Below are 24669 nucleotides of genomic sequence, written 5' to 3' on the forward strand. Positions count from 1 at the left end.
ATGACTGACAAAGTCTTTAAGGATTGGGATGAACTAGGTATTAAGTGTTTTTGGGACCTGTTTATCTCAGGATCTCTTGCTTCATTTGACCAATTGTCAACTAAATTTGCACTCCCAAAAACACATTTTTACAGATACCTTCAAATTAGAGATATCTTACGTTTCCAATTAACTACTTTTCCTATAGGTCCTGATAAAAATTTACTGGACGATCTTTTAAATTTAAAACCTTTTGTTAATGGTTCTATTACCGATATCTATAACTTGTTGATTGATTCTAGACAAGACTTGTTAGATAAAATAAAAAAAGCTTGGGAGGATGACCTAAATTGTCAGATTTCTGTTGATAGATGGAATAAAATTCTTAAACGGGTTAATAAATCATCTTTCTGTGCTCGTCATTCTCTTCTACAATTTAAAGTGGTTCATAGAGCTTACATTTCTAAACAGAAGCTGTCCAGTTTTTATCTGAATGTTTCTCTGTTGATGCCTCTTTAATTCATATGATTTGGTTTTGCCCTAAAATTGAAAAGTTTTGGCGGGAAGTATTCCATACCTTCTTACAACTTTTTAGGGTCCAATTTGACACAAATTTGATTACAGAGTGGTATACATTTATGTGTTATGCTATAACATTTTGATCAATTTTATTGCAATATATGAATGTACACAAGTTATGTTGAGATGTATCTATGTGTTGCACTCTGTAAATCTTGTTTTTTTCTTCTGAATAAAAATATTGTAAAAAGAAAAAGATAGGATAAACTGACACACTGAACTCTCGCGTCTCTGGAAGGCCGTGTAATTTCAGGCATGTCACCCTCAGAGCCATCATGAAGAGCTTCAAGAGGGTGGCAAATGTATGAATCAATTACTGCCTCAGAGGTGACCTGGATCCACTCCAATTTGTATACCGTCTCAACAGTAGCTGATCTCTCTGGCTCTTCATTCTGCTCTAAACCATCTGCACAACAGACCCTCCTATGTTCATCAAAAAAAGGCCAGTGTTAAACACTATCATTCCATCCAACCTCATCAAGCGTCAAGATCTGGGCTTCTGTACCTCCCTCTGCAACTGGATCTTCAACCTCCCCATTCACAGACCTCAGTACGAATTGGTAACATTTCATCTTGTTGACCACCAACACAGATGCACCTCAAGAGCTCACGGCAGTGTGGCTAAGCACAACTCCAAAGCCAGATACACATCCACTGACAATTTGAGTTTGCTCAGGTGAGACAGATTACCTGGCTAAGAGGAGCTGAAACAATAACCTCCCACTCAGCCTCAGTAAAATAAAATAGCTGATAGCTGACTTCAGGTGGGGAGAGGACGAACATGCCCCAATCAACATTGGAGGGTCAGCAGCTTTAAATTCTTGGATGTATTTCTAGTGACTTGGCCCAGCTCAAAGATAAAATTAAAATGAGATGTGCCAGGATCATTACTTAGAAGGTTTTTTAGAACAATATTTTTATTGAATTTTACATATATTTCACATATACAAATAAATAATAATAATTAAACTAAATAGTGAAACACATCCTCACGTTTCTCCACAATCATCAAAGGAAGAAATATAACATTTTACAAACTTCACATATTTAATAAAGAAATAAAATAAAAACACATCAGAAAAAAAAACCGTAGAAGCCCTCAACAACACACAGCTATTTCAAAATGACTCTGCACCAAGAAACTCCAATAAAGGTTTCCACACATTTTCAAATTCTCCTGCCCTTCCCCTGGTTATGTAAGTCAGTCTCTCCAATATAATACAAGATGCCATCTCCTTTACCCATATATGTATCGAAGGCATATCCATTTTTCTCCAAGGTAAAGCTATCATCCTCCTGACCTGCAGGACTCCAAAGTCAATTAAAATTGGCTATTTTGAACTAACAGTAGAGTTCTTTGGATATATACCTAGTACACACATTTTTGCTTGGTGAGATACCTTTACTCCAACAATCTCAGATATAGTCTGAACGACTATTTTCCAGTATATTTTTAAATTTAAGACAGTCCCATACACAGTGAAACAGAGTACCTTTTCTTCTAAACATTTAACACAAGTGACGTCAGGGGTCCAATGGTTCAGTTTGACCGGGGTAATGTAAGTTCTCATTAACCATTTCTATTGTAATAGCTTAATTCTCATATTGATTGATTGTTTTTGGGCTTTTAAGCATGCCATTTCCCACTCAGTTTCTTGTTTGTCCTCTTGAACATCCAGTCTCCAGCCTGTCAATGGTGGACTTCTTATCATATGACATCAAAGCTGTATAGAATAAAGAAATTGACTCCTCCCCTTTAGATTTAGAAGTGTAAGATTTTCAAGACGTGATAGTGGTGGTTCAGATATTAAATGCTTATATCTTGAAAATATGAAATGTCTCAGTTGCAAATATTTAAAGAAGTGTTTTTTTAGGAATATGGTATATCTGACACAATTGATCAAATGTAATAAGATTACCATTCATATAAAGGTCCTCTATTCTCTGCACACCATTGCCTGCCCATAAGGCAGGTAGAGCAATAATACCATTTCAGGTTGGGGAGATGTAGCCCCCCCTTTCATAAGGCAGGTAGAGCAGTAATACCGTTTCAGGTTGCAGAGCCGTAGCCCCCCCCCCTTTCATACGGCAGGTAGAACAGTAATACCGTTTCAGGTTGGGGAGATGTAGCCCCCCCTTTCATAAGGCAGGTAGAGCAGTAATACCGTTTCAGGTTGGGGAGATGTAGCCCCCCCTTTCATAAGGCAGGTAGAGCAGTAATACCATTTCAGGTTGGGGAGATGTAGCCCCCCCCTTTCATAAGGCAGGTAGAGCAGTAATACCGTTTCAGGTTGGGGAGATGTACCCCCCCCCCTTTCATAAGGCAGGTAGAACAGTAATACCGTTTCAGGTTGGGGAGATGTAGCCCCCCCCCCCTTTCATAAGGCAGGTAGAGCAGTAATACCGTTTCAGGTTGGGGAGATGTAGCCCCCCCCCCCTTTCATAAGGCAGGTAGAACAGTAATACCGTTTCAGGTTGGGGAGCTGTACCCCCCCCCCCCTTTCATAAGGCAGGTAGAGCAGTAATACCGTTTCAGGTTGCGGAGCTGTACACCCCCCCCCCCTTTCATAAGGCAGGTAGAGCAGTAATACCGTTTCAGGTTGGGGAGATGTAGCCCCCCCCCCCTTTCATAAGGCAGGTAGAGCACCCCGTCTCAGTCTGGAGTTTTTATTATTCCAAATGAATTTACTAAAAATACTATTAAATTGATCAAAAACTGATGTTGGTAGTGGGAGTGGAAGTGATTGAAAAAGGTATAGAAATTCTGGTAATATATTCATTTTGGTCATGTTTATACGGTCATGTTACCCATCGATCCAACGTCTCCTTCACTTCGTCCACTAGTGGGTCATAGTTTGTTGGGACGATCGTTTTAATTTCAGGGGTAATTCTGACACCAAGGTAGGTAAATCCTTCCTTTGCATTTATAAATGGGGCTTTTATGACTGGTTTCAGTCTTTCTTCTTTGTTCAAAAATAGAATTGATGATTTTGAGTTGTTTATGTTATAACCAGCGAACTGCCCAAACAACTCAATCTGTTGCATTAAGTTTGGAATACTGATGGATAGATTTATTAAAAAAATAATCACATCGTCAGCATATAAGGAAATTCTATGTTCCTGTTCTCCTAGCTGGATGCCTGACAAGCCAGTCTGCATTCTTATTGCCATAGCCAGGGGTTCTAAGGCCAGTATAAACAACATCAGTGACAAAGGGCATCCCTGGTGAGTAGATCGCTCCACGATGACTGGTTTAGAAACTACACTATTTGTTAAGACACTGGCTATAAGGTTTGTATATAAAATCTGAATCCATTTAAGGAAGTTCTTTCCAAATCCAAATCTAGACAATACATTCAATAAATTTGGCCATTCTATTCTATCGAAGCCCTGCTGAGCATCCAGTGGTAATACTGCTGTAGCTTTAGTGTCAAATTTTTCATGAATGATGTCAAGAACTCTTCTAATATTATGGAACTTGGCGTTTTTGCACAAAACCATTCTGATCATTATGAACTCGATGTGGGATACAAGGATCCAATCTTCTTGCTAAGGCTTTACAAAGTATTTTTGTGTCCTATCCAATTAGACTTATCGGTCTTATCAGGGGCGTGGTGTTAATCACAACCAGAATGCAGCGATATTCAAAGGGGGTTCCTTATCTCCAGTCTATTCCGCAATTTAGTTTCTGTGCCTCTCAGCACTTGCTTCTGTCCTGCTTGCTCATGTTTTCTCCGTTCAAAAAAGTCTACGGGTTTGTCTTTAAGTGCAGGGTGCTTGGACTCAAGGTACCGAAGCAGTTTTGAGGGCTTCAATGTCGCATTAGACAGCCTCCGGGCCCAAACCCCAGCCTCCCTCTCGCCCGCCAGCCGCCTTGGCCAGGTGTGGCTGGTCATGGGGGGGTGGGGGGGGGGTGAGAAGTCAAGGTAAAGGCCAGAGGTCTCCATGCCAGGGCCCTGACGGCCGCGGTCCGGAGATAGCGACCGACCAAGCGAGGAGTGTGACAGGGCGCACACCACTCCCTGCCCCACCATAGGTAGGTAGGATCTATCAGCCGACAAAAGTTTGGCTCGAGGGATGACTTTCAGTAGATCGCAGCAAGATAGCTGCTCTGCTACTTATCAAACCCTGAGCCCGAATTAGGTCTGCAAATATTTTAGCACCGGGTTCCCCACAAACATTCTGTGTGCTAAACAAATTTAGAGGCGGCACTCATCTGTCCACGCTCCAGACCAGTAGCAATGGCACTTCTCACCGGCCGGTTACCCGAGGCAAACCAGTGATCCCTGGCGTGAAGGTATCACTGCGTTTAGGTGACTGATTACCTTGCGTGGGTAATGACTTCGCGTGGGTTCAAGTTCAACAGTGGGCATGACAGGGAATGAGGAAAGGTGCAGCTGACCCATATTGTTTCATATCGACAGATCTTATCCTTCCCTCACGGCCTGGTAGCACATGCTTTGCAGCCCAGTACCGGTATGTGGCACAGTGGTTGGGGACCACTGCTGTAGGAGGTTTGCTTGGCTTCAAGATCAGCATTATCATTGCCAGCCTTAAAGAGGGTGGGAGAGTTCCATTCCGATAAGATTCGTCATACACATTTAAGAGTAATTTTTCTTGAAATGTTTTTTGGAATTCAATTGGTAGGCCGTCAGGCCCTGGCATTTTAGCACTGTTAACATTTTGGATAGCCTGTGATAACTCTTCAATTGTTGAACCTCTATCTAACTCCTTTTTTGCATCTTCTGTCAGTGTCTGGAATTAAAACTGATCAAGAAATTTGTCCCGTTCTTCTGAGGTTTGGGGGCATTCTGATCTCTATAAATGTTCATAAAACTCTCTAAAACTGTTATTAATTTCCAAAGGGTCTACTGTTAGGCTTCCTGAAGAGGTTATTATATTGCTAATTGCTCTATCAGACTGTATTTTTTTTAATTTTCCATGCCAAAAGTCTCCCAGCTTTTTCTCCTTGATCATAATAAGATTGTTTCAGCCACATTAAACTCTTTGCAGCTTTATCAGCAGATAATTTATTATATTTGGCTCTCAAAAGAAGCAGATCTCTTTGTTTTGTTGGATTATCCCTTTCATTTAGTTCTATCTCTAAAGATTTAATTTGTTTTTCCAAAGTTTCCATCTCTATTTTTTGTTGTTTGGACTTGGAGCTTGTATAAATGATGATTTCTCCTCTAATATATGCCTTGAACGCCTCCCATCTCATGCCGGCACTGGTTTGATCTGTATTTAACTCAAAATAACTCTCTATCTTAGTTCCCACAGATTTAACAAAGTCTGGATTTTGAAGCCATCTGAGCTGAAATCGCCAGTTAGGGGAACTGTGAATAAATTTCTCTATATGAATACTTAATGAAATGCCAGCATGGTTGCTTATTACTATGCTATCATACCAGCAACTTTTAATCTTTGATAAGAGCTCTCTTGAGACAAGAAAGTAATCAATACAAGAATGAGATTTACATATACTTGAATGACAAGAGTATTCTGCCAGGATTTTGTTCTCTCCATACTTCAACCAAATTTATATCCACAATGTATTGTGTTAGTAATTTTCTAGTTTGTGCCTTATAGGTATCACAACCTGTAGAGCCATCCCTTACTGGGTACAATTAAACTCTCCTGCAATGATATAAAAGCCTCGTAAAGTGGACAAAGTTAGGAAGAAATCTTCATATAATCTAGGACTGTCCTCATTTGGGCCACATATACTGACGAGGTTTAATGTGAAAGAGAGGATATTACCTCGCACAATAACATACCTTCCAGCTGAGGCTTGGATTGTTTTCATAGTTTGAAGTGGTATCATTCTATGAATAAGTACACCTCTAGCATAGTTGTTGTATGTTGCATGTATTACTTGGCCAGGCCACCTATTCCATTCCAGTTTAATATCTGAAACTGTCAGATGGGTTCCTTGAAGAAAAATTATTTTGGACTGTTTGATCCTATTTAAAACCTGTTTCAGTTTGGTTAATTTCTTTAGTCCCCAAACACTCCAGCTTGTGACTTTTATATTAAAGATATTCTGAGTGCTCGTCTGTTCCATATATAGTACGTGTCAATTATACCAGGAAAAGGAGTAAGAAATATTACTGCTGTGTTGGATGCACAGCACACATACACAAAAACAAAAAACACATACATTTACACATACAGACATCTGAACTCTTGAATTCCCCCTCCCTTACTCAAAACAAAGAACTGTAGAGCTTGTGCTGACCCACTCTGTGGAGGAGCAGCTAAACTATGAGAACCTAACTCAATAGGCAACTAGTGGTGTCCGTCAACCACGCCCCTTATTATATCGTAGAATGTTATATCCTCAACCCATTTAGCATTGAAATAAAGTCAAAGTAGCCACTGAACTGTATGCCAGTACTGTCTATTATAAATGTTCATTCAGGTCCATGGAGTCCCATCTCAATAGAATTAAGGTTTCAACAAACAAAAACATTGTAAACAATAAGAATAGGCAAAATAATTAAAGCTATTCTGCTGGTATAAACAACCTCTTAAATGCAGCATCTTTTCAAGAATAGAATAAAAGAGGCTGAAGTGGCAGTACTAGTAAAAGGAAAATAAAGGAAGAGAGAAAACTCCACAGTCATCAAAGATTGCCATCATCCAAATCATTTAATCTTTTCATAGCTACCGTCAGACATGAGGTACAGAAGTCTGAAGTACCACAACATCAGGCTGAAAAATAATTATGCACTTCCCCACAACCATGACCCAAAGTTACAGCTTTAAACATTACCTCAGTATCGCAACACTATGACCAGTTTTCATTACAATGGACTCTGTTTCTGAATAACTGAGCAAGTACAGCAGTTCGTAAACAAGACACGATCTAAGTAAAAGATATCTTACTACAACTGTGCTGGGTTTTGGTGAAGCTGTTCGCAGTTTTCCTCTCCTTTTCATGCTATGGGGGGAATTCAGCAAAGATCCACCTGATAGGTTTCTGGAATGGCTGTACTGTCATAGGACAAGAAATTTAGACAACTGCACCAACATTTGCCAGCATTAAGAATGAGAATGGACCTGATTGAAACTTACCAAATTTTGATGGGATTGGACAGATTAGGTGCAGGAAACACATCCCTTACGATGGGCAATTCCAGAAGCAGTGGTCAAAGGATAAAGATATAGATATAAGCCACTTAGGACTGAGACACTGAGATACTTATTCACCCAGAGCAGTGAACCCATGGAATTCTTAACCAACTGAGAATAAATTATTAAATATATTAAAGGATTCAGACACCCTAAACATGATTAAAGAATTCAAGGCTATAGTGAGAAAGCAAGAACAGGATACTGCATTTGGATGGTTTAGACATGATCATTTTGAGGTTATAAAGATTGTACGTTCTGTGAAATGCACTGCCTGCATCGAGGATGTGCAGCGTTAGGCTGCAAGTATTGCCACACCGTTGGTGCCGACATAGCACGTGCACAACTAACACCAACTCACACATCTATAAAATGCAGGAGAAACCCCAGCACCCGGAAGAAACACACACAATCATGAGGAGAACATACAAACTAACTCCTTACGAAAATCAGCAGGAACTGAACCCAATCTCAGGGTGGTATACTGCATATATTCTTTGAACCTTGAATCTTACAGCTAGCACTGTAAAGGGTTGCACTAACCACTATGCCACTGTTGTGCCCAAAAGGAACAAACTCAAGGCCAAATGAACCTGCGCTGCTTTTAATTGCTGTTTCTGTCTCCTCAAAACCATCTCCTGAATGTTATCTCCTCTAGCGAGGCCAAGGGCAGCTGTTGCAGGGGAACATTGCCGCCTGCAGGACGGGTCCCCTCCAAGCTGCACGATGGAAACATATCCTGGTCTAAGTTCAGTAACTGTCCATCCACACCACCCTTGGAGTACACGGTCTCCTGTAAGACAGTGGTTCAGAGCCTGCCCCCACCTTCATAATGGACAATAAATTTTGGCCTTGATGGCAACACCCATATTCCCCCCTCCCAAAAAAAATATGTGTGCACTGAACTTGCTTCTGAAATTCAGTGTTCCTAAAGGAGTATATAATGAGATCAAGAGAGGTGCTTGAAACCTGCCAGACAAATTGAAAAGGCTTTTAAAAGATTGAATAAGTTCTTTAATATTATGAATAAAAGTTCAGTGAAAAATCAAGTTGGCCTCGTGGAAGATGGATCACAGATGCAGAGTTAAATCCACAATCTCATTATCAGGGGATTCTGATAACTCAGCATCAGGTGGATCATTGCCACTCCCACAGTCCCCATTCACACACCATTCTCACACACTGAAACTCTGGAGTAATGGAGCACAGAAACAGGCTCTTCAATTCACCTAGCCCAGGGGTCGGCAACCCGCGGCTCCGGAGCCGCATGCGCTTTTTTCATCTCTGTGCTGCGGCTCCCCGTGGTTTGTTAGTTTTTGAAATGTAATTCGAAATTTGAAGATTATGGTGATCTTGTACAATCTAAATAAAACGTTGTGGCGACCCGATTTCCTGGCACATCCGAACCGGCTCACTATTAGCCACCGTTCCGGCTAAGGGAGATAGCCTTCGGGGGTTTGTGAGTACGTGTCTTTTGGAACATCCGCGCCCACAGGGGGCGGGTTGAGGGAGGCTTTAAAGCAAGGCTGTTTAGTTGGAATAAAGTTATCTTTGACTAAAGTGTCGTTATTTTAGCGCTGCGTGTAGCACACCGCTACAACGTGTTTTTTATCGCTATTAATATACATCACCACTGCCAATGCCTGACACCCGCCAGTGCGCGCTTTCTTCTAATTCTTCGATCCAAGGTAGGCTAACTATGGAGTAACCTTCAACCCAACTTCTTTTTTTCGGAGTTCAAAATGTTTTTGTTGCATGTAGAAATGTAATTTCGTTTTCTCTGCAGGAGTTCATCAATCTCATAAATGCAACACATTATAGTTTGTTTATACATAGCATAAAGGCAAAAAAAAAACCGTTGTATGCAGTGTTATTTCATTTTAAATGTCAAACGGGTTTTGTGGCTCCCAGTGTTTTCTTTTCTGTGGGAAATGGGTCCATATGGCTCTTTCACTGGTAAATGTTGCCGACCCCTGACCTAGCCCAAGCCAAACTATCATTCTGTCTACAAACATGACAGAATCTAAAGCAACACACACAAAATGCTGGAGGAACTTAGCTAGTAGACAGCATTGAAGGAAAAGGATACAGTCGAGATTTTGGGCTGAGATCACTGGGCAGGATTGGAGGGAAAAAAGGATGAGTGAAGGTTAGGGGGAGGAAGAAGTACAAGGTGGTAGGTGATAGGCGAAATCAGAAGAGGAGGAGAGGTGAAGTAAAGAGCTGGGAAGTTTATTGGTGAAAGTGATAAAGGGCTGGAGAAGGGGAAGTCTGACAGGAGAGGAGAGAAGGCCATGATAGAAAGGGAAGGAGGAGGAAGTAAAGAGATAATGTGAGAGGGGGAAACAGGAATGGAGAATGGTGGAGGACAGGGAAATTGCTGGAATTATTGTTCTGTCTGGCCCCATCAACCTGCATCTGGGCATAGCCTTCCATACCCCTCCCACCTATGTACATACCCACATTTAACTTAAAAATCGAAATTGAACCAACATCCACCACTCCCATTGGCAGCTCATTCCACACTTGAACCACCCTCCGAGTCAAGAAGTTCCCCATCATGTTCCCCTCAAACATGCCACCTTTCACCTTTAACATACCACCTTTCACCTTTAACATATCACCTTTCACCTTTAACATACCACCTTTCATATCACCTTTCACCTTTAACATATCAAGTTCAGGTTGCTCGTGCCCTCGGTGGATATCCAATCTATATCCCTTACAATTTTGAATACCTCCATCAAATTTCCCCTAATTCTCCTTAGATCTAGAAAATAAATTTATAACCTTTCAATCTCTTCCTATCACTTGTGTCCCCAAACCCAGTAAAATCCTTGAGAGTTTTCTCTGTACTCTTGTGGTCCTTCCTGCAGGCGGATGGCCAGAACTGCACACAACACTCCAACCTCACCAACATCTCATACAACTTCATTAGGACATCCCAATTCCTGTAGTCAATACTTCGATTTAGACCACAAGATATAGGAGCAGAATTAGGCCATTTGACCCATCAAGTCTGCTCCATCATTTTATCATAGCTGATCCATTTTTCCTTTTGAATTGAATTTCAGTTTATTGTCATTTAGAAACCACGACTGCAATGCAGTTAAAAAAGTAAACAATGTCCCTCCAGAATGAGATCACAAAAGCACACGACAGAACAGACTACACCAGAAAATCCACATAACGCTTGGCAATCCCCAATCCTGAGTCCAGAGAGGCTGCTGCATATTAATATCGCGCTACCATCTTAGCGCGTTCCCTGGAAAGGAGCTCCAAACCCACCAGACAAGACTACCCAGACACAAGAAGTCAGGAGACCAACTCTACCACTCAACAAACCAAAATCTAAAGCTTCAAGACCTGCACAAAACCACATAGTTACAACATATAGTTACAACAGTGCAAACAATACCATAATTGATTAAAAAAAACAGACCATGGGCACCGTAATAATAGTCCAAAGATGTTAAAAGACTTTAAGTTCAAAAGAAACCACCACACCATTTTCACAAGTCCCCAGGGTCCCGACAGACTCGTCATCCCACGCAGGCGGCAGAAGGGAATATCCCCGCTATGGACTTCCACGGCGCCACCAGACTCAGCCTCACAGATGCAGCACACAATGAAAGTGCCGCCAGACCTAGCCTCGCGGACGCAGCACACAGTGAAAGTGCCCCGACCACAGCAGACTCTGAGTCCGTCAAACCTCCGAGCCTCCGACCATCCCCTCTGGCACAGCCTCTCTGAGCAGCATCCTCCGCTGAGTGCACTACGACATCCTGCCACTGGCCACCGGCAATGCGACCCAAGGTCTGGGGGCCTGTTCTTCCCAGCAGAGACCTGAACCACACAGCAGCAGCAGCAATGAAGAAGGCCTTTCTGGAGATTTCCAGATGTTCCTCCGTACTCCCACGTCTGTTTTTCATCAGATTAGGATTGTGCACAGCACCCCGCTTGACAAATAAAAGCTATCAACTCCAGAGAGGCTGCTGCAAACTGTGTCGTGCTGCCCCCTACCTCTGCACCCCTCCCCCCCACGATATCCCTTCATGCCATGACCAATCAAGAATCTATCAACTTCTGCCTTAAATATAATCAAAGACTTGGCCTCCACAGCTGCCTGTAGCAACGAATTCCACAGATTCGCTCTCTCTGGCTAAAGAAATTCCTAATCTTCTCCATTCTCAGAGGATACCCCTCTATTCTGTGGCTGTGTCCTCTGATCTTAGACCATGGGAAACATCCTCACCACATCCACTCTATCAAGGCCTTTCAGCATTCAATAGGTATCAAAATGGTCACCCCTCATTCTTCTGAATTCCAGTGAATACAGGCCCAGAGCTGTCAAATGCTATTCATATGACAAGCCATTTAATCCTGGAAACATTTTTGTGAACCTCCTTTGAACCCTCTGCAGTTTCAGCTCATCCTTTTTAAGATTAGAGGACTAAAACTGCTCACAGTACTCTGTGAGACCTATCCAGTGCTCTATAAAACCTTAACATTACATCCTTGCTTTTCTATTCTAGACCTCTTGAAATGAATACTAGTATCTCATTTGTCTTCCTCACTGCAGGCTCAACCTGTATAATAACCTTTAGGGAATCCTGCACAAGGATTCTCAAATCCCTTTGCACCTCCTATTTTCTCCAAAATGCATGTCCATACACTTTCCGACACTGTATTCCATCTCCCATTTCTTTGTCTATTCTCTCAATCTGTCTTTAGTCCTTCCTTAGCCTATTTCCTCAAAACTACCTGCAGCCCCACCTATCTTCGTATCATCTGCAAACTTTGCAGCAAATCACTGATACAGCTTAAAAAGAATCGGTCCCAACACTGACCTTGTGTAACACGAGCAACTAACCAAAAGTCTCCCTTTATTCCCACTCTTTGCCTCCTGCCAATCAGCCACTGCTCCTCCGGTATCTTGTGTGTGTTGCTTGGATTTCAAACATCTGCAGAGTTTCTCTTGTTTGTTGTCTGACTTTAGCTTCTGTTTCTCAAATTTATGAAAATCAACGTGCCAAAAATTCTCTTTACGACCCTGTCTAACTGGTGACACCAGTTTTAAAGGAATGATCGATCTGTATTCCCAGGTCCCTCTGTGGAATCCCAGCACTCCTCAGTGACCTACTATTCACTGTGCAAGCCCCACCTGCTTTCGCCCTTCAAAATGCAACACCTTAGACAAGTCTGCACTAAATTCTCTCTGCAATTTTTCAGCCCATTTTCTCCAGCTGGTCTCAATCCCTCTGCAAGATTTGATGTCCTTTCTGCTGCCCCCTACACTTGCCCCAAACTGGGAGTCATCCACAAATTTGCTGATTCAGTTTACCATATTATCACCCAGATCATTGATACAGATGACCAACAATGATGGACCCAGCACCGATCACAGTCAGAGGCAATCTACTACCACTCTCAGGCTTCTCCTGCAAAGTCAATGCCTCACCCTGAATAAGTGACTGAACTTTCTTGACCAACCTCCCATGTGGGACTTTGCCAAATGTCTTGTTGAAGTCCATGTACCCAACACCTGCTGCCTTTCCTTCATCAACTTTCCTAGTAATCTTCTCAAAAAACATGAGTCAGGACCTACCATGCACAAAGCCATGTAAAATAGTGCTAATCAGGCCCGTCTATCCATATATAGTAGATTCTGGTTAATTGGGCCATATCTGGACAAGTATATTTTGGCTCAATTAAGTGGCTGCCCCAATTAGCTGAAGTTTCATGGAAATAGCTCAAAAGGTATAAAAAAAAGGCCAACAACCATTTAATTGAGTAACAAATTATATATCTAAATGAGATACAGAACACTACAATACTACAAAACTGCATATTGGCTCCTAATAGTTATCGACAAAGGAATTCATTCAGTTGTATGCTGTTGTGTTCTTTTGACTGTAAATGAACAAATTTAGTACAGTTAGTACAGATAATGGACCGCATTTCATACAATACTTCTGATGACTGCGTCCCACAACTCTTCATTTTCATTATAACATTGAAGATTGTCAATACCTTCAAGTTCTTTGTAGTTCCTAACCTGAGGGTTACATCTCCAACCCACAATGCTCGAAACTTTAGTGAGCAAAACTTCTGAATTGTCTAACTGCTTATTTCTCACAAACTATCAACGACAGAAAAAAATCACTGCTTTTTGAATCACCACATGCAGCTGACGCTATTTAAAATTTGTTCGCTCTAAGCATAGTGTGATGTCTAACGGCCACACACAATTAACGCTAGTTAGAAGCAACAGTCTCCTACCCCAACTAAGCAGAATATTGTCCCAAATAAATGAAGAAAATCCTGGCTATTGTCTCAATCTTTTTTTTCTCCTTTAAGAATTGATCCAAATGAGTGGCTATCTCGATTAACCAATGGACCAATTAACCAGAGTCCACTGCTCTATATAGCTAGTCCCTTGGAACACCGTATAATAATTTATCCAATACTGATCTCAGGCTCACCAATCTATAACTTCCTGCTTATTCTTCGAGCTTTTCTTAAACAATGGAACAACATTAAACAATCTCCAATTCTCCTGCATCTCAGCCATGGATAAAGACGTTTTAAATCCCTCTGCCAAGGCCCCTAAAATTTCTGCACTAGCTCTCACAAGGTCTGAGGGAAATTAATGTCAGGTCCTGTGATTTATCCATCTCCTCCTCCTCTATAATCTGTACAAGGACCATGACTTTATTGCTATTATGCCTTAGTTCTATAGACTGTGTTTGCATTTCCTGAGTAAATACAGATAAAAAACACTTCCATTTAAGATCTGCCTCATGCCTCTCGACTCCATGCATAGATGACTATGCTGATCTTCAAGAAGACCAATTTTGCCCCTTGTTATCCTTCTGCCCTTAATAAATCTGTAGATGCTCCTGGGATTCTCCTTTACATCTGCTAAAGCAATCTTATGCCTTCTTTTAGACCTTCTAATTTCACTCAAGTGTTTTCTTGCATTTCTAACTCAAGTTCTCATTTATTCCTGACTGCCTATATGTGCTATGCACCTCCTCCTCCTCCTTAACCAGGCCTCAATCTCTCTCAAAAGCAAGGATCCCTAATCCTGCTAGTTTTGCCTTTCATTTTGATAGGGACACACAAACTGTGCACTCTCAAAATCTCCTACTTAGACCACAATCTACCACAATCCACACTTGCCAGATTCTTTCTGATGCTCCAATTTAGAACCTCAGCCTGAGGACCAGACCTAAATTTCACCACAATCTTGAAATGACATTATTTTGAAATAAATGGAATTATCATCACTAGGTCCAAAGAGCTTCTCTAGTTGGGATCTCTATGTATTAATTATGGAAACTTTCATGAACACACTTGACAAACCCTACCTCATCCAGTCCCAATCAATATATGGAAAGTTAAGATCACCTACTATCATAACCTTATTTTTGTTGCAACTGCCTGACACCTCTCTATAAATTTGCTCCTCTAAATCCCATGGGCTGTTGGGTGATCTATGATGTAATTTGATTGACATGATCAGACTTTTCTTATTCCTCAGTTCTACCCATAAAGCTTTACCGGATGAGCCCATCGACCATCCCATGTTACTTCACACTTGAAGGGTTTCGGCCCGAAACGTCGTTATTACCTCCTCCCGTAGATGCTGTCTGGCCTGCTGAGTTCTGCCAGCATTTTGTGTTTTTTATTTATTTCCAGCATCTGCAGATCCACTCGGGTAGCCATTCAACCTGCCCTGTCTGAGCACTGCCATGAGATTTTCCCTGACTAGTAATACCACCCTTTAATCTGTCACGCTCTATCATGTCTAAAACAAATGAACTGCTGTCCCGTCCCTCTTGCAACCAAGTTTCAGCATCTGCTCCAATGTCATTATTCCACATGCTGATCCATGTTTAAAGCTTATTTGCCTCACCTACTATACTCCTCACATTGAAACAGAAGCACATTGGGACCCTAATTCCCACTCCCTGAACACACAAGGAGCCTAGTTCCCACGCTTTCTTTCACACACTGGGGCACTGGCTCCCTTAAAATTCAACTGGTCCCATTTCTTTCCAGGTGCCTCGCTATTTCTTCTTTAACAATAGCTTCAACCATTTTTCTAACTGGCCTGTAGTTACCACTTTTGCCTACATCCTTTTTTGACCAGTGGCGTGACATTCGCCATTCTCCAATCAGCTGGGACCTGCCCAGAATCCAGAGAATTTTGGTATATCATCACCAAAGCCTCTGCCATTTCATTCACTACCACTGTACAGTGTGTCAGTGAGCCCCCAATTCTGGACTCCTTATATAACGAGGAATATATTAGAATTGGAGGTAGCCCAAAAGAGAATTATTAGGGCTGTTTCTGTGATGAGGGATTTCCTGTCACAAACAATAAACTCTATATGGAAGAAAAGGGGCAGATCTTGTTGAAACTTGAAATGTGAGAGAATGTTTCCATTACTGGGGGAACAAATTTCCCAACATATGCCAGTGATTCTGATCTGGAAATCTTGAACAAGAGACATGGTTGAAAGGGGCAGTTATTTAAAATCTGCGTAAGAACGTCTTCCCATCGAGAGGTGAATACCTGAAATTCTCTACCCCACGGGTATGTGGCGGGTAAGATCATGGAAGATTTTTTAAAGAGGAGGTGGATCAATTTTTGAATTTGGGAAACTGAGGACTAAGAGAAAGAGTAAGATAATTAAGAGTGATAATGAGGAAAAACTTCTTCTACAGCATGTGATTGGAATCCTTAGAGAAGCATTATTTGCAGATGTGGTAGACCATTGGGTCCTTGAAGAGGGTACTGGGTAAACACAGTGTGATGAAAAAAACTGCATAACTATGGAAAAAGAACCAGACAATGGAGCTAGTGAATTAGTCGGATAAAGAGCCAGAGCAGTCATGATGGCCTATAACTATTCTGCAATTCAATGAGAAACGTACAGGAGCAAGAACAAACCTGCAGGATTCTTCCCTTTGCCCTCAGGATTGCTGCTTGCCGTTGACGCAGTCGCTGCAGAGCCTGGTGCTACCGACGATGGCAGGTACACATTCTTCTTAGCTTTGGTTGTGCTGGTCACAGTCAGGCCACCAGGCACTCCAGTCAACAAATCATCATTGCTTCTGCTCTTAGTCTATTATACAAGGAGAAATCACAGACACCACAGGCCATTTTAGAAATATTATTCCAAATTGCTTTAGAGTAACTCTCACAGTATGGTGATGTAGCAGTAACAGACCCAGTTACATCGATCTCTCAAATTAATGTACTGCATTCTTGGGCAAGTTAGGCTAACGTCATTAAGTGCTCCTAATGACAAGAGATTCTGCAGATGCAGGAAATCACATACAAACTGATGGAGGAACTCAGCAGGTCAGGCAGCATCTATGGAGAGGAATAAACAGTTGACGTTCTGGGCTGATGAAGGGTCTCGAAACTTCGACTATTTATTCCACTCCATGTGCTGCCTGACCTACTGAGTTCCTCCAGGGTTTTATATGTATTAAGTGATCTAAAAGGCTGTGGACAACTTTGGATATATTAGTGTGGCCACATTAAATTTCAAAATATTCTAAATAATGAACAGCTAAGATAAGACCATTAAGACATAGGAGCGGAATTAGGCCATTCAGCCCAGAGTCTGCTCTGCCACTGCTGATCCCAGATCCCACTCAACCTTCTCGTCATATTCTTTGATGTCCTGACCGATCAGGAAATGATTAATTTCTGCCTTAAATATACCCATGAACTTGGCCTCCACTGCAGTCTGTGGCAGAACATTCCACGGATTCATACTCTCCGGCTAAAAAATAATCCCGCTTATCTGTTCTAAAAGGTCTCCTCTCAATTTTGAGGCTGTGCCCTCTAGTTCTGGATAGCCCACCATAGGAAACGTCTTTCTACATCCACCCCATCTAATCCTTTCAACATTTGGTAGGTTTCAATGAGATCACCCCACATTCTTCTAAGTTCCAGTGAGTACAGGCCCAAAGCCGCCAAAGACTCCTCATATGTTAACCCCTTCATTCCCAGAATCACCCTTATGAACTTCCTCTGGACTCTCTCCAATGACAACACATCCTTTCTGACATATGGGGCACAAAACTGTTGATAATACTTCAAGTGCTACCTGACTAGTGTGTTATAAAGGATCATCATTATCCCCTTGCTTTTATATCCTATTCCCATTGCATTTACCTTCTTTACCACAGATTCACCCTGTACATTAACCTTCTGGGAGTCTTGCATGAGGACGCCGAGTCCCTCTGATGTTTGAACCTTTTTCCCATTTAAATAGTCCATACTTTTGTTCCTTTTACCAAACAAATTATTGTACATTTCCAACACTGTATTCCATCTGCCACTTTTTTGCCCCATTCTTCCAATTTGTCAAAGTCCTGCTGCAATTGCATTGCTTCCTCAGCACTACCTACCCCTCCACCTATCTTTGTATCATCAGCAAGCTTTACCACAAAGGCTTCAAATTCCATTATGTAATCACTGACAAACAATATGAAAAGCAACAGTCCCAATACTGACCCCTGAGGAACACCACTAGTCACTGGCAGCCAGCCAAAAAAGGCCCCTTTTATTTCTACTCACTGCCAGTATTCATGCCAGTATCTTTCCTGTAATACCACAGCACTTTATCTTGTTATGCAGCCTCATATGTGGCACCTTATCAAATATTTTCTGAAAATCCAAGTAATTGACATCCACTGCCTCTCCTTTGTCCACCCTGCTTGTTCCTTCCACAAAGAACTCTAACAGATTTGTCAGGCAAGATTTCCCTTTACAGAAAGCATGTTAACTTTGACTTATTTCAGCATTAGTCTCCAAATACCCTGAAACCTCATCCTTAATAATAGACTCCAACACTTTCCCAACCACTGAGGTTTGGCCAACTGGCCTATAATTTCCTTTTTTTTAAATTTTCCTCCCTTCCTAAAGAGTGGATTGACATTTGCAATCTTCCAGTCCTCTGGGACCATGCCAGAATCAAGTGGTTCTTGAAATATCATGACCAATGCATCCGTCATCTCTTCAGCAGCCTCTCTTAGGACTCTCAGATGTAGTCGATCTGGCCCAGGTGACTTATCCGCCTTAACTCTTTTGAGTTTGCCTAGCATTTTTTCTCTGTAATAGCAAAGGCACTCACTCCTGCTCCCTGCTCTCTGGTACACTGCTCATGTTTTCTACAGCGAAGACAAGTGTGAAGTACCCAATAAATTCATCTGCGATTTATTTGTTCCCCCATTATTTCCATTTCCAATGGTCCAATATCAACTCCTACCTCCCTTTTACTCTGAATGTAAGAATGTAACAGGTTTTATGGTAGTTACTGGTAAAGACCTCAGCTCTACTAAACTTTTCTCTGCTCTTTCAATTCCGCCCATGATAATTTCCATTTTTTTACATCACTCTTGGCCGATAACTCTTGCACATGGCTCTGGCTGACCTAGTCCGTATAATCGATGATAGCTGCAAGTAGGAAAACAGCTGCTCAAATTTCAACAACTCGTGAATTTTACCCATATCTTACAATCTTTGAATTAAAAAAAATTCCAATTTCAAGATGCCTTTAAATAGGGCATACATCAAAAATACATATTAAAAATCTTACGTTAGAGGAAAAGAACATGGGCACAGCCCTTCAGTTAACCATCAACCACTCTTTAATACTAACACTACTTTCAGCCCATATTCCAATAAATCCCCATATACTCCACCACAAGAGGCAATTAAGCAACCAGACAGCATGTCTTTGCGAATGTAGGAGGTCACAAGGAAATCATGCATACGCCACAAAGACAGAACCCAAGGTCAGGAGCAAACCTGGGTCTCTGCTGCTCCCCACTGAGCCGCCGTGCTGCCCAGAGGGAAAAAAAATCAAATACAAATGCAGCAACTTCAGTCAAACATTTCAGATGCAGGAAATTTGAAAAATTACACAAACACAGTTCTCCAGGTGGTTTATTTGGGCAACCACACACAGACAATTAAAACTGAGAACGAACAAGAAAAATACCTCAAGTACTTAATGCAGCAAACTTGGGACAATTAAGTCACACATTCATATGAAATTAGGAATATATGAAACTAGACTTACATATAAAATATCTAAAATTTATAAATACAATGGGTAAACAAAGTTTTAAAATGTGAGAAGATTTATTAACAGAATATTGCTCAAGTACCATTATGAACTAAACTGACACTTACAGACGAGGATTTACAATAGTGCAAAGGAAAGATAATGTGGGATTGTGTAGGCGTGCTTCAGTCTGCGAATCCCACTGAATGCAAATGGCTGCTCTCTGCATTTGGTCCAAACTGAGAGGCAGCAGTGCCGTCAGAATAAAAGGTGGTGGGGCTATATTTCAAAGTAAAAGCCTGAACACTCCCCGCCTGGCATCCATACAGATGTCACAGTCAGAGGAACAGGTTACAAAGTTCAGTCCTACGTTTCAGAAGGAGAACAACCTCAGGTACAGGCCTGAAGAGCTTCTTGATTGAGCCTTGTTTTGTCACCGTGCACCCTGTGAACTCTTCCACTTTCAACATGTGTGTTACTAACACCATGGGCCAGTCATTTTGGGCTACTCAGCTGTCCTTCAGAAGCACAACAACGCCTTCCTCAATATTAAGAGCACGACTCTCACCATTTGTGGCGAACTCGCAGTGTCCACGGACATTCTTGCTTCCACCCCCTCCAGAACTCATCAGCTAAATTCTGCACTTGACACCACTGCTGTTTATAGAGGTCCTTTTCCATAAGGTCTCCTGTTGGGGCTGGTGCCACATGTTTCTGTTTGAGTAGCATAGCAGGAAAAAAAATCAAAGGCGAGTTTGCATCTGCAAAGATTGGAACCAATGGCCCCGAGGTGATAATTGCCATTACTCGTGATATGAGAGTGTACAAAGCCTCATGATGCAAGCTGGAAGACCCTGGCTGTATCAGCATAAGAGTCTGAGATTCTCCTTGAAACTCTGATCACTCACATGTGAGCAGTGTGGTGGATTACAGTCCCAAGTGCAGCCTTGGCTGTAGATATACCTTTGCACCTTTAACCATAAGACAGTGGAGCAGAACTGGGCCATTTGGCCCATCGAGTGCTCCACCAGTTCATCATGGCTGATCCAGTTCCCTCTCAACATTCTTCTGCCTTCTCCCCATAATCTTTCACACCCTGACTTACAAAGAATCTACGAACCTCCGCTTTAAATGCACTCAACGACCTGGCCTCCACAGACATCCTTGACAATGAATTCCACAGAACCAGCTAAAGAAATTCCTCACCTGTTCGAATTGAATGACGTTCTAGTCTGAAGTTGTACCCTCTAGTTGTAGACTCCCCACTATCAAAAACATCCACTCTCTCTAGGCCTTTCAACATTCGAAAGGTTTTAATGAGATCTCCCCTCAGTCTTCTAAATTCCAGCGGGTACAGGCCCAGAGCCATCAAATGATCTTCATGTGATAACCATTTCAACGCCAGAATCATTTTTGAGAACGTCCTTTGATCCCTTGCCAATGTCAGCACATCCTTTCTTAGATCGGGGAACAGATCTGCTCACAAATGCTCCATAAAACCTCAGGATTCCTTGTTTTTAAATTCTAGTCCTCTCGAATTGAATGCTAACACTGCATTTCCCTTTCTCACCACTGACTCAAATTACAAGTTAACCAAGTTACATGAGGGCTCCCAAGTCCCTTTGCACCTCAGACTTTTGAATTTTCTCCCCGTTTAGAAAATAGTCTATCCCTTTAACCAAAGTGCATGACTGTACACTATATTCCATCTGCCATTTCTTTGTCCATTCAACTAATATGTTTAAGTCCTTCTGCATCTTCCCTGCATACTCAACACCACCCAACCCTCCACCTACCTTGCAAACTTGGCCGCAAAGCTATCAATTTCATCATCCAAATCACGAACACAACGCAAAAAGAAAATGGTGCCAACGCCAAGCCCTGCAAAACACCACTAGTCACCAGCAGCCAATCAGAAATGGCTCCCTTCATTCCCACTCTGCCTCCCGCCACTGCTATATCCATGCTGGTCTTTTCATGCAAAACCATGGGCTCTTATCTTATGAAGCAGCCTCATGTCTGGCACCTTGTCAAAGGCCTTTTGACAATCCACCAGTTCTCCTTGGCCTATCCTGCTTGTTATTTCCTCAAAGAATTCCAACAGATTAGTCAGGCAAGCTTTTCCCTTAAGGAATCCATGCTAATTTTGGCCCGTTTTATCAGGTGCCTCCGTTACCCTAAAACTTTATCCTTAATAATCAACTCCAACATCTTCCGAACCACTGAGGTCAGGCTAACTAGCCTATAGTTTCCTTTCTGCTGCCTCTCTTTCTTCTTGACGAGTGGAGTTACATTTACAATTTTCCATTCCTCTGGAACCATGCCAGAATCAATTGATTCTCGAAACATCATTACTAATACCTCCACAATTTCTTCAGCTACCTCTTTCTGAACCCTTGGATGCAATCCACCTGGCCTAGGTGACTTCAGACATTTCAGCTTCCCAAGCACCTTCTCACATTAATATGCCTGGTCATGGATGCTAACAAATGCAAGAATAGCATATTAATGCGTGGCTGAGAAACTGGTGTAGGAGACAGGGCTTTAGATTCCTGGATCATTGGGGCCTCTTCTGGGGGAGGTACAACCGGTACCAAAAGGACGGGTTACAACCGAACCCAAAGGGGTCCATTATCCTAGCAGGCAGGTTTAATAGAGCTGTTAGGGAGGGTTTAAATGGATATGGCAGGGGGATGGGAACCGGAGTGATAGGGCTGAGGAAGGGGGAAACAGAAATAAATCAAAAGATAGCGTGCAACCGAGATGATAGAAAGGACAGGCAGGAGATGAGGCTTAATCACAGCCAGTAGGATGAGTTACAGGGCAATAGAGGGGTGGTGCAGTTAAAACAGAAAGCAACAAACACTGGAGTGAAAGTGTTATATTTGCATGCACACAGCACAAGAAATAAAATGGACAATCTTCAAATTCAGCTATAGATTGACAAGTATGACATTGTGGCAATCTCTAAAACCTGGCTAGAAGATGGCTGCCATTGTGAGCTGAATGTCCAAGTACATACAGTGTATCGGAAAGCTAGGTTAGTAAGCAGAGGGGATGGTGTGGCCCTGTGTATAATAAATAACATTAAATCATTGGAAAGAGATGACATGGGATCGGAAGGTGTGGAGTCTCTATGGGTTGAGTTAAGAAATGGCAAGGGTAAAAGGACCCTAATTGCAGTTGTATACAGGCCTCCAAACAGCAGCCGAGATGTGGATTACAAATTACAGCAGGAGATAGAAAAGGCACATCAGAAAGGCAATATCATGATAATCATTGGGGATTTTAACATGAAAGTGGATTGGGAAACCAGGTCAGTTCTGCACCTCAAGAGAGAGAATTTGTGGAATGTCTATGAGGTGGCTTTTTAGAACAGCTTGTTATTGAGCCCACCAGGGGATTGGCTGTGCTGAATTGGGTGTTGTGAAATGATCCGGAGGTGAAAAGAAAGCTTAAGGTTAAGGAACCCTGAGGGAACAGTGATCACAATATGATCAAATTCACATTGAAATTTGAGAGGGAAAAAATAAAATCAGTATTTCAGTTGAATAAAGGAAATTACAATGGAATGAGAGGGGAACTGGCTGAAGTCGACTGAAAAGGGACACTAGCAGGAAGGACAGCAGAGCAGCAATGGCTGGAGTTTCTGCAAAAAATGAGGGATGTGCAAGACAGATATATTTCAAATAAGAAGAAATTTTCAAATGGAAGGACACTACTGTGGCTGATATGTGAAGTCAGAACCAAAGTAAAAGCAAAATTGAGGGCATACAAGGAAGCCAGAGCTAGTGGAAAGATAGAAGATTGGGAAGCTTTTAAAAACTTGCAGAAGAAAACTAAGAAGGTCATTAGGAAGGAAAAGATGAATTATGAAAGGAAGCTGGTGACTAATATCAAAGAAGGTACTAAAAGCTTTTTTTTTAAGTATATAAGGGGTAGAAGAGAGTTGAGGGTCGATATAGGTCCAATAGAAAATGACGCTGGGGATATTGTAATGAGAAACAGAGATGGCAGAGGAACTGAATGCATATTTTGCATCAGTCTTCACAGTGGAAGACGTCTGCAGTATACCAGACATTCAAGAGTGTCAGGGAAGTGAAGTATGTGCAATTAAAATTATGACTGAGAAGTTGCTCAGGAAGCTTAATGGTCTGAGGGTGGTCTTGGACCTGATGGAATGCACCCTCGGGTTATGAAGGAAGTAGCTGGAGAGATTGCAGAGGCATTAACAATGATCTTTCAAGTATCTATAGATTCTGGCATTGTACTGGATGACTGGAACATTGCAAATGTTACTCCGCTATTTAAGAAGGGTGGGAGGCAGCAGAAAGGAAACTATAGACCTGTTAGCCTGACATCAGTGCTTGGGAAGTCGTTGTTAGGGATGAGATTATGTAGTACCTGGAGGCACATGACAAGATAGGCCAAAGCCAGCATGGTTTCCTGAAAGGAAAATTCTGGCTGACAAACCAACTGCAATTCTTTGAGGAAATTAGAAGCAGGGTAGACAAATGAGATGCAGTAGACGTGGTGCATTTGGATTTTCAGAAGGCCTTCGACAAGGTGCCGCACATGAGGCTGCTTAGCAAGATAAGAGTCCATGGAATTACAGGAGAGCTACTAGCATGGGTGGAGCATTGGCTGGTTGGCAGAAAACAGTGGGAATAAAGGGATCCTATTCTGGCTGGCTGCCGGATACCAGTGGAGTTCCACAGGGGTTGGTGTTGGGAGTGCTGCTTTTTAGAATCGATGTATGTCAATCATTTGCACTATGGGATTAATGGATTTGTGGCTAAATTTGACAATGATACAAAGATAGGTGGAGGAAACAGAGAGCCTGCAGAGAGACTTAGATAGTTTAGGGGAATGGGAAAAG

At 42.0% G+C, this 24669-nt stretch overlaps 1 protein-coding gene across 8 annotated transcripts in view; it reads right to left on the reverse strand.

Moving 5' to 3' along the window:
• Nucleotides 1-24669, reverse strand: part of specc1la (sperm antigen with calponin homology and coiled-coil domains 1-like a) — a 283895-nt gene that overhangs the window by 186386 nt on the left and 72840 nt on the right. For 6 of the 8 annotated variants that reach the window (XM_059983332.1, XM_059983331.1, XM_059983330.1 and 3 more), the window contains one exon: nt 16655-16829. The exons of 1 other annotated variant lie outside the window; for it this stretch is intronic. In XM_059983332.1, coding sequence (XP_059839315.1) covers nt 16655-16829 — 175 coding nt within the window. Of the gene's footprint in view, nt 1-7635; nt 7741-16654; nt 16830-24669 lie in introns of those variants that run through there. One more of the 8 variants, XM_059983333.1, reaches the window with a different exon arrangement.

This window comes from Hypanus sabinus, chromosome 10 (genome assembly GCF_030144855.1).
Source record: "Hypanus sabinus isolate sHypSab1 chromosome 10, sHypSab1.hap1, whole genome shotgun sequence".
NCBI lineage: Eukaryota > Metazoa > Chordata > Chondrichthyes > Myliobatiformes > Dasyatidae > Hypanus > Hypanus sabinus.